This window comes from Ostreococcus tauri (genome assembly GCF_000214015.3).
Source record: "Ostreococcus tauri WGS project CAID00000000 data, contig chromosome 15, whole genome shotgun sequence".
NCBI lineage: Eukaryota > Viridiplantae > Chlorophyta > Mamiellophyceae > Mamiellales > Bathycoccaceae > Ostreococcus > Ostreococcus tauri.
In genome coordinates, this window is record NC_014440.2 from 244,857 (window position 1) to 257,238 (window position 12,382).

General features: G+C 60.3%; 6 protein-coding genes across 6 annotated transcripts; 4 read left to right on the forward strand and 2 right to left on the reverse strand.

The window, feature by feature from the left end:
- Nucleotides 1–603: 603 nt before the first annotated feature.
- OT_ostta15g01430 (SANT/Myb domain) lies at nucleotides 604–1,335 on the forward strand (the record flags this gene model as incomplete). The annotated part of the gene is made up of 1 exon (XM_022982398.1): nucleotides 604–1,335. The coding sequence occupies one exon, from the start codon at nucleotides 604–606 to the stop codon at nucleotides 1,333–1,335; it is 732 nt and encodes a 243-aa protein (XP_022841154.1).
- Nucleotides 1,336–1,401: 66 nt separating this feature from the next.
- OT_ostta15g01440 (Basic-leucine zipper domain) lies at nucleotides 1,402–2,205 on the reverse strand (the record flags this gene model as incomplete). Its single annotated transcript, XM_003083241.1, has 1 exon — nucleotides 1,402–2,205. The coding sequence occupies one exon, from the start codon at nucleotides 2,203–2,205 to the stop codon at nucleotides 1,402–1,404; it is 804 nt and encodes a 267-aa protein (XP_003083289.1).
- A 579-nt stretch (nucleotides 2,206–2,784) lies between these two features.
- On the forward strand, nucleotides 2,785–4,818 carry OT_ostta15g01450 (Sterile alpha motif/pointed domain; the record flags this gene model as incomplete). The annotated part of the gene is made up of 3 exons (XM_022982399.1): nucleotides 2,785–2,814; nucleotides 2,980–3,034; nucleotides 3,119–4,818. The coding sequence occupies 3 exons, from the start codon at nucleotides 2,785–2,787 to the stop codon at nucleotides 4,816–4,818; spliced, it is 1,785 nt and encodes a 594-aa protein (XP_022841155.1).
- Nucleotides 4,819–4,992: 174 nt separating this feature from the next.
- On the forward strand, nucleotides 4,993–7,847 carry OT_ostta15g01460 (RNA-induced silencing complex, nuclease component Tudor-SN; the record flags this gene model as incomplete). Its single annotated transcript, XM_022982401.1, has 2 exons — nucleotides 4,993–5,079; nucleotides 5,187–7,847. 2 exons carry the CDS (start codon nucleotides 4,993–4,995, stop codon nucleotides 7,845–7,847), a joined length of 2,748 nt encoding a protein of 915 aa, XP_022841156.1.
- A 177-nt stretch (nucleotides 7,848–8,024) lies between these two features.
- Nucleotides 8,025–9,494, forward strand: OT_ostta15g01470 (Thiolase-like, subgroup; the record flags this gene model as incomplete). The annotated part of the gene is made up of 1 exon (XM_003083248.1): nucleotides 8,025–9,494. The coding sequence occupies one exon, from the start codon at nucleotides 8,025–8,027 to the stop codon at nucleotides 9,492–9,494; it is 1,470 nt and encodes a 489-aa protein (XP_003083296.1).
- Nucleotides 9,495–9,588: 94 nt separating this feature from the next.
- OT_ostta15g01480 (Cation-transporting P-type ATPase, subfamily IB) lies at nucleotides 9,589–12,351 on the reverse strand (the record flags this gene model as incomplete). Its single annotated transcript, XM_003083249.2, has 1 exon — nucleotides 9,589–12,351. The coding sequence occupies one exon, from the start codon at nucleotides 12,349–12,351 to the stop codon at nucleotides 9,589–9,591; it is 2,763 nt and encodes a 920-aa protein (XP_003083297.2).
- Between the last annotated feature and the right edge of the window lie 31 nt (nucleotides 12,352–12,382).

A 12,382-nucleotide genomic window follows, 5' to 3' on the forward strand; every position in this document is an offset into this window, starting at 1 on the left:
GTCGTTTTGTCCGCCACGACGGCATCAGTCGACGCGCGTGAAATCACCCGCGTATTACACGCTGTCCACGAGCGTCCGCGCGCGCTTCGAAAGACGCGCGCGCGACGTCGGCATCGCGTGCGATACGAAACGTCGGACGTTTTCTCGGTAATTCAACGACAACTCCATGCCTCGCGATGCCGCGCACGACAGCGTCCCGTGGACCGATGCCGAGGACGGCGAATTACTGAGACTCCAAAAAAAGTACGGGAATAAGTGGAGCGATATCTCGAAGGACATGGGGACGAGGACGGGACAGCAGTGCGCGCAGCGGTGGCGACATCGAGTCAACCCAAACATTCGACGAGAGCGGTGGACGGAGGAGGAAGATGAAAAGGTGCGAACGACGACGCGTTCGAGATGTCGCGAACGATGCGAGAACGCGTTTCGAAGTGTGTGCGCGCGCGGAGAGAGGGTAGGATCGGACGCGGAGACTGGACGAGGGTAGTACGCGCGCGCGAAGCGCGCGTGAATCGCGGAGACTGATGAAATCATTTGACCGATCGATAGTTGCGCGAATTACAACTCCAGTACGGCTCGAAGTGGGCAACGATCGCGCGTGAGATGGGTGGGCGAACTGATCAGCAGTGCATGGGACGCTGGCGTCGGCACCTCGATCCCGACGTCACGCGTGGGGCCTGGGACGCCGCAGAAGACGCGTGCCTGCGTGCGCTCTACGACGAGTATGGACCGAAATGGTCGTTAATTTGCCAACGCGTTCCGGGTCGAACCGCGCAGCAATCTCGCGCGAGGTGGTTTCAACTCGAAGGAGGCACCGGTGAACATCGTTACGTTCAGCGTGAGCGTAAGATCAAGGATCAGACGTACGATGAGTATGAGAAATTGGAAGAACGAAAGATGGCGACGCTGTCGCCGGCGCCGCTCGAGATGGGTCAACCGTTTCGAAAAATTTTGGAAGACGTCGACGCTCGTTCGGAGATACGGCACTTTGGACTCTCCAAGGGATCGACGCTCGCGAGCGCGCTCGAAAGAAGGCACCCACGACCGGCCACGACGGCGATGGATTCGGTATCGCTGTGGCGAGACGTGGGCGAAACGCTCGCAAAACGAGGCACCTTGGCATCACAAGTCAACCGCAAGCGACTCAGGGATTCTGAAGAAGTGCGCAAACGACAACCCGTTGTACACGAGCGATTGGAGATACCGCAAGTCGATCGTCGATTGAGGACTTCGACGTCCGTAGAGGAGGACAAACTGAGTGTGTTGCTCGGCGTCGCGCTCGGCGGGCGTCGCAGCAGCGGCGGCGGTGACGGCAGCGGCAGCGGCGCAGCGTGAGGTATGAGATACGAGTAATGATATATGATGGAGAAGAGTTAGTCTTTTCTTAATGCAACGAGATAATCAGGGACGTTTCTTAAACACAGACCGCGTCTTGGCGGCGCGACGGCAACTACGTGACGCACGAAATGAGCGCCTGAAAATCTGCGTCGGCGGCATCCGGGAAGTCAAAGACGTTTTCGAAGCTAGCATCCGCGAGAAACGCGTCGAGATCGTCGGAGATATCTTCGGAGACGTCGTCCGAGGCGTCGTCGAGGGCGTCGAGCGCCTCGAGAGCGCGTTCGCAAACAGCATATGAATTCGTGCGCGTCCACGTTCGGCGCGTGGCTCGTCCACGCGCGTCGCTCCGAGCGGGCCCTCTCCGACGCGTCGTCGCTCGTATTCGAGCGTCTTCGCATCTTCGTCGGCCCTCGCGACGCGCGCGAGTTTCGAGCGCTTAGTCCGAAGCGCACATTCTGTATATTCATCCGCGAACGCGTCCGTCGAGCGCGCCTCGCCCGACGACGCCAACCTCCCCACGTCTCCTCCGATCTCCTCCCAACTCGCCGTCAACGACGACGACGCGGGCGACGACGCGTTTTCATTCGCCCGCGCCCGCGCGTCCCGCGCCGCCCGCGGCAACGGTACCTTTCTCGCCTCCCACCCCCCTTCCACCCCCCCTCCACACGCCACCGTCATCAACGCCTCCCTGAGCGTCGCGTTCTCCGCCGCCATCGCGCGCACGAGCGACTCCAACGCGTCGACACGCCGACGCGTCTCCAGCTCCACTTCGCGCTTCCGTTTCCGACTCGCCGCGCTCGCCGCGCGATTCGCCGCCAGACGCCGCGCCCGTCGCGCGGCGTCCGCGCCGTCGCCACCGCGGTCCATCCCGCGCGCGGTGGCGTCGTCGACGCCGCGCGCGCCGGGACGTCGCGTCGCGCGACGCGGGCGCCGTGGGCGTCGTCACGTCGCGCGTTTTGATTGGTGCGCTGACGCCATCGGATGCTCGCGTGACGCACACCGACGAAATCGTCCTCGAGTATGGGTCGAGGTGTCGTATTGGAGCATGTGTATATGGGATCGAGGACCCCATGCGGGGCCCCGCGCCGTCACCGGGGATGGAGGTCAAAACGCCTCGTGTACGATGTAGTGATGGGTATTGTGAGGGAGAGATGGGGTATGTATTGACGCATCGAGAGATGCGCGCGGTTTTTGGCCACGGCCGCGACGACGAGGACGGCTGAAATCCATCGCGCGCGCGCGTCGAGGGGGCGCGACGGGCGGAAACGACGGCGAAGACGTTGATTCGGCGACCGCGACCGCGCGGGGGGGGGTCGCGGCGGCGCGGGGCGCGTTGAAGGAAGTATTAGAGTGACACACGGAGGGGATCTCGATATTGCGCTGGAGAAGAATTCGTTGAGGATGACGACCGATGGGACGAATCGGGGGCGGAAAGCGCTCGAGGAGATGTCGGAGGAGGAGTTTTACGTCGATCTGGTGCGTTCGGGGTCGAGCGCGGGCGTGACGGGGAGATTTTGGAGATATTAGAGTACGCGAGGAATGCGCGAGGTCGGCGACGTCGGCGGACGCGCGGGTCGGCGGCGGAACGAGGGCGAATCGGGAGACGCGTGAGGACTGACGATGGGCGAATCACGCGCGTAGATGACATTTTCGCGGAACGACCCGGAGCTCGCGAGAGAGGTTCCGGAGGGAGTCGGTGCGCGCGATGCGTAACTTTGCGCCGCGCGCCGCGCCGAGCGATGAGATGAGACGACTGACGAGCGCGCTTTGGCGAACGCAGAAATCGATGATTTCCCGCATCGAACGGTGAACGGATTCAAGCTCGATTTGTATGGATTGTACCATAATGTGTGCGCCCGCGGGGGTTTTCCACCGGACAAGGAGGACGGGATCAAGCCTGGGCAGAAGAACCCGTGGTCGTGGAGCAAGGAAATCTTCAAGGGCATGGCCAACTACACGGCCGATCACAGGTGTACCTCGGTGGGACACGACTTGATCCACTGCTACAGAAAATATCTACTGCAGTACGAGCAAGCGCATCCAGAGGACGTGAAGCCGTTCGACGCGTCACTGGATCCGTCGACGGTGCCGAAAGGGGTGCCACTGCGGCGCGCGGCGTCGCGAAGAAGGATACCGGGGTCGGCGCCGGCGCGTCCTCGATCAGCAGCCGGTCCAGGTCGAGGTCGAGGTCGAGGTCGAGGTCGAGGTCGAGGTCGAGGAGGTGGGCGAGGCACCGGAGTCGCTCCGCGGAGCGCGCCGACGGGTTATCGAGGTGGGAGAGGGTTCAATTTTTCGGTGGGGAACCGCGTGCGCGTGTACTGGCCGAGCGATGACGATTGGTACTCAGGGATGGTCGTGATGCAAGAGACCACGCCGGAGGGGATCGTGTACAGTAAAATCGATTACGATGATGGGGATGAGGAGGTGTTGAATCTCGCGAATGAAATCTGTGAGTGCTTGGACGCGGATGAAGATGGGTTGGTGTATCGCCCGCGGCCGAGCTCGAGGAGAGCGGCGAGCGCCGTTCCGGGAGCGCTCGCGCTCGAGTACCAGGGCGGGCATGAAAACGAGTCCGTGCGGCAGCCAATATCTATGGAAGAGGTACTCGAGGCGATGAATCGTAGAGAGGCCGCGCGCGGGCTCTACGAGCTCTCAGGTGAACCGCACGAGGCAAAGGAGACGTACCGATTGGGCTACATGATGGGCGTGCGGCGGGCGTCGCAGAAAGCCGCAGACGTTATACAGACCGTTCTCGCGCGAGTTTTCCCCGAGAGTGATCCCATGCGATCCATCTTCACGAGAGAAGACTTGCTCAAGGCGATTGTCGACGGCACGTACGAGGCGGATCCAGAGAGTGACGTAGAGGATGAACCTGCCGAGGAGGAAGCAAACGATCCAGAAGAATTGAAGGAATACGACGCGCCTTGGCCGGTGGATGCGAACATCCCCACCGAGCAAGACGTGCTAGATGAATTAGAAGCCATGCGCGCTAAGGCGAAGGCCGAGCGCGAGGCGTCGACGCAGTCGCTAGAGGAGCTCGGAGAGGGTCCGAAATTGGTGCTCAAGATGAAGAAGAGGATGCGAGACGCGATGGAAACGGGTGGGGAGGAAGACGCGCTGACGAATACGGATAAGGTAGAGACCGCGTTGGAAGTTGAAGACGCTCCGGAGGATGCCCCACCGGAGGACGCGACTGCGAGCGCGACTCCGCTCGCGGACCAGAGACGTGTGGCGCTCAATAAAGTCGTCAACGTAGAGTACGCCGGAGACAAGTCCGTCCTGCGCTGGCTAGACACCCACGGTTGGGGCCACTTCGCCGGCGCATTCGCCTGGTACGGTGTCACCCGTCGCGTGCTCAACCATCTCACCATGACCGACTTCGAAAACATGCGCGTCGACGCCGAGTTCCGCTCAAAAATGATGCAAGCGCTCGATCGAAGACGCAAGCGCAACGAAAAGTATCGTCTCAACGGCACCTAGCCACCGCGCGCTCGCTGTTCCAGCACATATGTTTTAATCTCATCACGATACGTCGAAGCGATGCGTCCGAGCTCATCACCCCTCGTCACGTGTCTCTTTCCTCTCCGTCGCGCGCGCTCGTGTCCCGTCGCCGCGCGATCTGCAGTTCCGCATATTGCGACGCCGTTTCTCACGATGTCCCCCTCCCCTTGGCTCCACGCCATCGTCAAGGCCGTGCACAGCGGTGATCAAGTTACCCTCGTCGCTCCCGCCGCTCTCGGAGTGCGTCCGATCGCGAGCGACGACGCGTTGATCGTCGATGGCGTCTCGAGAACCGTCGTCATCAACGCACAAAGACTGACGTGTGCGCCCCGTTCACGCCCGCGCAGGCCCCGCCCGGACCGGAGAAGACGCTCACGCTGGCTTCTATCGTCGCCCCGCGGCTGGCGAGACGGAACGACGCGTCGTCGAGGGACGAGGCGTTTGCGAAAGCGTCGAGAGAGAGCTTGCGCGCGGCGCTCATTGGACGCAAGGTGACGTTTCGCGTCGAGTATAAGATCGATTCGATCGATCGCGAGTTCGGGGTGGTGTTCGACGAGAAGGGAGTTAATGCGAGCGCAATGCAGGTGAAGAGAGGATTGTGTAAGGTTCGCGTCGGGGGTGGCGAGCGGGCGAGCAACGCGGAGGAGCTGGAGGCGCTCGAGCGGCAGGCGCAAGCGGAACAAGTCGGGATGTGGAGTAAAGATCCAGCGGTGTTGGCGAAGGCGAACGCGATTAAGGTGTCGCATGAAATGAAGGCGGAAGATGTGCTGAGCGCGGTGAAGATGCGACCAACGCCGGGGGTTGTGGAGCACGTCCTGAATGGCGGGACAGTTAAGCTTACGTTGACGGGTGACGGAGCGATTCACGACCAGAGTGTCGTGGTCTCCATCGGTGGGATCTCCGTGCCCGCGATAGGTAGGAAAGGGGCCAAGAACGAGGACGGGACGGAGCAAGGTCCGGAGCCGTTCGCTCTCGAGGCGAGGCACTTCACGGAGATGGCTCTGCTTCATCGAGACGTGCGAGTGATTTTGGAAGGTTTAGACAGGCGAGGCAACTTTATTGGTTCGATCTTGCCCGCGGATATCAACGATACCGCGTTCGTGAACGTAGCCGAGGGTTTATGTCGTATGGGACTCGCACAAGTCCACGAAGCGAGCGCCGCGGCGTTGATCGGCGGCGCAGGGAAGCTTCGCGCCGCAGAGAAAATTGCGAAGGATCAACAACTGTGCCTTTGGCGCGGATACGTCCCACCTGTTCCTTCAATCCGCACGGTGACGATGACGAACTTTGAAGCTCACGTAATAGAAATAATATCGGGCGACTGCATCTCGGTCGCGCCGACGTCGGGTCCAGACATGTCGGAAAGAAGGATCAACCTGAGTTCAATTCGCGCACCGAGACTGGCAAACCCTCGCGATGAAAAGGCCATGCACGAACCGTGGGCGGTGGAGGCAAAGGAGTTCTTGATCTCAAGATTAGTCGGTCGAACAGTATCTGTGAGCATGGACTATGTGCGAAAGATTGGCGAAGGCACGAACGAGAGGACGCTGCACTTTGCCACGGTGAAACTCCCTGGAACTAGCGATGAGGCCCAGAACGTCGCTGAGATGCTCCTCATACGCGGTCTTGCATCGTGCATTCACCACCGCTCCGAAGAAGAGCGCGCAGCCGATTACGACGGGCTCGTCGCGGCGGCAAAACGAGGCATTGAGAACAAGAAGGGCATGCACAACAAGAACAAGGAACCGGCTGTGCACAGGATGAATGATTTCAGCGTGTCGAGCCAAAAGGCGAAAACTTTCTTGCCGTTTTTGCAGCGTGCTGGGAAATGTTCAGCGATCGTAGACTTTGTCGCTGCTGGGCACAAGGTTCGAGTATCCATTCCTAAAGAAGGTGCGGTGATCTCTTTCTGCCTCGCGGGCGTTCGCTGCCCTCGGCGAGATGAGCCGTATGCGGCCCAAGCCCTCGAGTTTACACGCACTCGGATCCTTCAGAGAACAGTAGAGATCGTGGTAGATTCCGTGGACAAGACGGGCATTTTCCTCGGGACCTTGTTCGCCAATGAAGGACGCCTCAATCTCGGCGAGGAACTTCTTCGAGCCGGTTTGGGTAGTTTGCATCCGGCGTTTCCGGTCGAACGCGTGCAAGGTGGTCGAGCGTTGGCGGAAATCGAAGCGGCAGCGAAAGAAGTCAAGGCGGGCCTGTGGAAAGATTGGACACCTCCGGTCCAAGTGGAAGAAACCAGAGAGGATGAACCGACTGGAGAGCTTGTTCGCGTCGACGTCACCGAATGTGTAGCCGGCGGTCGATTCTTTGTGCAAAAGCTGGACGGGTGCAAGATCGAAGAGGTGACGAGCAAACTCGCCGATTTGTACGGAGACGTGGACACGAGCAAGGCTTTCGATGGGGTCTTTGAGCCGAAAGTTGGTGATGCCGTCGCCGCGAAGTTCACCGGCGACGACAAGTGGTCGAGAGCGATCGTGGCGTCCAAACGCATCGGCGATAAACCGGTGCGCGTGTTCTACTGCGATTACGGCAACACCGAGGAGCTTCCCTTCAAGCGACTGAGACCACTCAAGGACGCGGGCTTGACGCTCAACGCACTCCCGCCGATGGCTAACTTCTGCGCGCTGTCTTCCGTGAAGATTCCACGCATTGATTCGGACTACGGTTACGCGGCGGCGTCTCGCGTCGGCGAGCTTCTCTCTGGTCGCCTGTTCCACGCCCGCATCGACGCCCGTGATCGATTCCCCACGTCCAAGCCGTGGGAATCCGACGCCGCACCGGCTTTCACGCTCGCCTTGTTCCCTTCCGCCGTTGCCGCGCCCGAGGAATCGGTCGCGTGCGACCTTCTCCGCTCTGGCTTGGCGCGCGTTGACCGCCGACCCCGCGTGCGCGACCGCGCCGAGCTCGACGCCATGCGCGACGCCCAGGAATCCGCCAGGCGTGCCCGCGAAGGGATGTGGCAATACGGTGACGTCGATTCTGATTCCGACGCCGACCACTAGCGACTCGTTGTAACGTTCGCGCGTTTCGTCGGCTCGCGCGATCCAACGTTAAAACCCTGAGCTCGCCGAGTCCCGCTTCACGAGTCACGATTCAATAAATGCGAATCTCGCGTACGGATAACGAGCCCCCGAGCGCGCGCGCGCCCGCACACGCGCCCGCACCGAGCGTCGAGCGCGATGCCGCTCCTCGCGCGCGCGTCCGCGCCCGTCGCTCGCGGCGCGCCCGTGGCCTCGCGCGCCGGGCGTCGCGGCGAGCGCGTGGCGTCGAATGGGTCGAGCGAACGATCGCGCGGCGGTCGCTCCGCGACGCTCGCGCGACGCTCGCGCGCGCGCGTCGTCGTCGCGAACGCGAGCGGAGACGTCGACCTGTTGAACCATCGAGGGAAGAAGCGCGTGGTCATCACGGGCATGGGCGCCGTCACCGCGCACGGGGACGACGTGGACGCGATGTACGAAAAGCTCCTGCGAGGCGAGAGCGCCATCACGTCGATTGAAAAATGGGACACGGGCGAGATCGGGACGAAGTTCGCGGGAGAGATAAAGGACTTTCAGTGCGGAGAGTACATGAATAAGAAGCAAGCGAGAAGGGTGGATCCTTACATTGCGTACATGATTGTCGCCGCGAAGCGGGCGCTGGAGAACGCGCGGGTGAACTGGAACGACGAAGCAGGAGAGCACTACATCGATAAGTCGTTGAGCGGGTGTCTGATCGGAAGCGCGATGGGTGGTATGCAGACGTTTGCGACGGCGACGGAGAACTTGGTTACGGTAGGACACAGAAAGATGAATCCGTTTTGCATTCCTTTCGCTATCACGAACATGGGGAGCGCTTTGACAGCTATGGACGTCGGTTTCATGGGGCCAAACTACTCCATCGCTTCCGCGTGCGCGACTGGGAACTTCTGTATCTTGAATAGCGTCATGCACATTCAGAACGGGGAGGCGAATCTCATGCTCGCTGGCGCGAGCGACGCGGCGGTTATCCCCATTGGTATGGCTGGGTTCTCCGCCGCCAAGGCGCTGAGCACACGCAACGACGCCCCAGCGGCGGCGTCTCGACCGTGGGATGCGAACCGAGACGGATTTGTCATGGGAGAAGGCGCGGGTGTGCTCGTTCTTGAATCTTTAGAGAGTGCTCTGGCGCGCGGTGCGCCGATCTTAGCTGAGGTTTTGGGGGGGTTTGCGACATGCGACGCACACCACATGACCGAGCCGCGCCCCGACGGTGTGGGTGTTAACATGGCGATAGACAAGGCTCTTGAACTGGCCAACGTCAAGGCTGATGACGTCAACTACATCAACGCACACGCCACATCCACTCCCGCAGGCGACTTGGCGGAGCTTCGTGTTTTGCAAAAGAAGTTCAAGGCTTCGGGCGCCAAGATCAATAGCACGAAGAGCTTGATCGGGCACTTGCTTGGCGCGGCATCCGCCGTAGAGGCCGTCGTCTGCATCAAAGCCATCATGTCCGGCGAGGTTCACCCGAATATTAACCTTGAAACCCCGGATGAGGGCGTTGATACGTCCATGTTGGTCGGTTCGACTCGTGAGAAGCTCGACGTCAAGGTTGCTCTTTCGAACTCTTTCGGTTTCGGAGGACACAACTCTGCCGTGTTGTTCGCACCGTACAAGCCGAAGCGCGTCTAACCGAGAATGTTATAATGAACCTAGTCAATTCCATAATCGTTGCGCAATGCACTAATGTGATCACAAATCTAAGCTAAACGCTGAGAGTGTCAAATCAGACCAACTCCAGACCAAAGACTGCACTAATAATGAATAACACACCGAAGCCGAGAGCGACGGCGCTCGAGCCGCGAGCAATATAGCTCACGAATTTTGGATTATTTTTCTCGAGTGCAGCGGTCCCAGCACCGATGCAGTACGTGTACGTCCCCATGGCGAAGATGGTCCCGATGAAGAACGTCGCTAAGAAGGAAATGGCCTCGACGCGCGGCAGCGTCATGGCCGGTAAAAGCAGGAATAATGAGTCCGGCTGTAACCCGTGAATAGTACCGGTGATGTAGGTCCACGAGATGAAGTTGGTGTCTCGCTTCATCGGCACGCTCGCGTCACCGTGCGAGTGGGAGTGTCCATCGTGCGAGTGGGAGTGGGAGTGGGAGTGGGAGTGTCCTCCCACACTCTCCCAGAAGCCCATAGCACCGATGATGACGAGCGTCAAACCTACGATACCTTGCCCCCACTGTCCAATCAAGTCCATATTAAGCGGTAGCTTATCTCTCAAGAGGATGAAGATACAGCCAAACAAAATTTGACCTGTGTTATGTCCAAATCCCCAGAGAGCGCCCATGAGCGCGTTTTGCGCCCGGCTTGGCCCGACGGTAAGCGGCGTCAGCGCCGCCAAGTGGTCCGGTCCGGTCAACGTGTGCAAGCAACCAGCCAAAAGACCAGCCCACGCGGATTTGAACGCCATGCTCACGCCTATCCAGTGCGTGACGTGCACGGTGCTGAACCAAATGGCGATCGCCTCGGAGCACAACGTGTACGCTGCTCCCAGGCAGCAAAACACCGTGAAAGCCGTGAGTACGAGCGTCGTACTCTTTGAGAGCGGCTGACGACCGAATGTAACGAGCAAACGAACAGAATTCAACGCCACCATGACGGTTGCACCTTCGTGCAGGATAACTGCCAGCCAAAGCGGAAACGCTCCGATGAGTGCTGGAATTGCTGATCCCACTATCGACACCACTGCGAGAGCAATGTTTTGACGCAACACAGCGCGGGTGCTCTGTGCGATTCGGAATAACTCAGGTAATTGCGCGATACCACCGCTGGTATCCTTGGTGACCAGGAGAACATCCGCCACACTCGCCGCGGCGTCGCTTGGCGTCGACGCAATCGCAACACCAACATCCGCGGATGCAAGAGCGGGAGCGTCGTTGATCCCATCCCCGACCATGGCGACGCGCGAGTACTTCCTTGAATTCACACGTTCTCTCAAGGTTTCGACCAGGCCTAACTTTTGCGACGGCGTCAAGCCAGCGTACACATTCTCTTGCTTCAAGTTGATCGCCTCAGCCATGGTCTCTGCGCTCGTCTGGTTGTCCCCGGTGAGCATGATTACCTCCATCCCGTGACTCTCATCGGGAGGTTGCCACCACGCTCTACGACACTTACCGTTTCGGAGCGATTCTACAGCCGCGGGAGCTTGCGAGTTGAGCGTATCGCTGAACGTGAACAACGCCGGACCTTCGCCCTCCACCGCAAGCACTGAAAGAATCTCACCCTCTTGCGCAATGACCTCAGCCAAACACTCATCGGCGCCTTCTTCGCACAACTCCAACGCAAAAGCGGAGCTTCCGAACCGGGCACGCTTGCCCTCAATCGTGCCTTCGACGCCGCTGCCCGCAACAACCTTATAGCTACTCACCGCACCAACGTCTGGCAACACAACGCCCTGCGCGGCTTGTGTCACCGCCCTGGCAATCGGATGGGATGACCCACCTTCGAGGGTCACCGCGTATGCGAGCGCCTTTGACGCGGCGCTCGGAGAGGTTTGATGCTGCGCACCATTCTCAAAGCGAGTGACTCGCGTGCACGTCATCTGCCCAGTGGTGATTGTACCCGTTTTATCGAGCGCCACCGCGCCGACTTCCGCCAGGGCATCGAGGGTCAAGCCTCCTCGAATTAGCACACCTCGGCGAGCCATCGCGCCGATGGCGGCCACGTACACGAGCGGTGACATCAACAGCGCGCACGGCGCCGCGGCGGACAGGAAAGCGAAGCTTCGATACATCGCCCCACCTTGTCCCAAAAACGGAATGCCGAGCACCAGTGGTGCCAAAGCCATGGTGATGAAGGTGGTCGCTAGGATCGCCTTGCTATAGCGGTCACCGATGTCATCAAGCAAACGTGATACCTTTGGACGGCGCCTCTGCGCAGCCTCCGTGAGACGCGCGATGCGAGCCGGCGTGCTTTCCTCGCTCGAGCGCAGACTCTTCACCACCAGCACGCCATCCGTGTTCATCGCCCCCGCGGGGATTTCATCCCCATATCTCTTCATCGTTGGTAGAGCCTCACCGGTGATGTGTTGAATGCTCACCAACGCGCTACCGTGCACGACCGTTCCGTCCAAAGGCACCTGCTGTCCAGCCTTGACGAATATGAGTGACCCGACGTCGACTTCAGCGGCTGGAACTTCTGTAACCGAGGCCAAATCTGGCGTCCCGTCCGCGTTCAGCTTCACCACGTTCGCGGTCGTGGGGACGGTGCTCCACAGCGCCTTTAAGTCTCCTCGCGCGTGCAACGTCAAACGATCCTCCACCATGTGCGCCAGGGCGAAGAGTACCAAGAGCAAAGCCCCCTCCATCGCGCACCCCAAGAGCACCGTGCCGAACACGGCTAACGTCGTCAGCACGTGAATGTTCACGTTACCGAGCGCGAGCTCGTACGTGACGTCCACGAACTCGGGAGTGCCCGCGAGCGCGTAGACCATAATCGTGCACGCCTTGGCCACCGTCGCCGCCGTCGCCGTCTCGACCATTCCGCCGCCGCCGCCCACGTCCGTCGCCAGA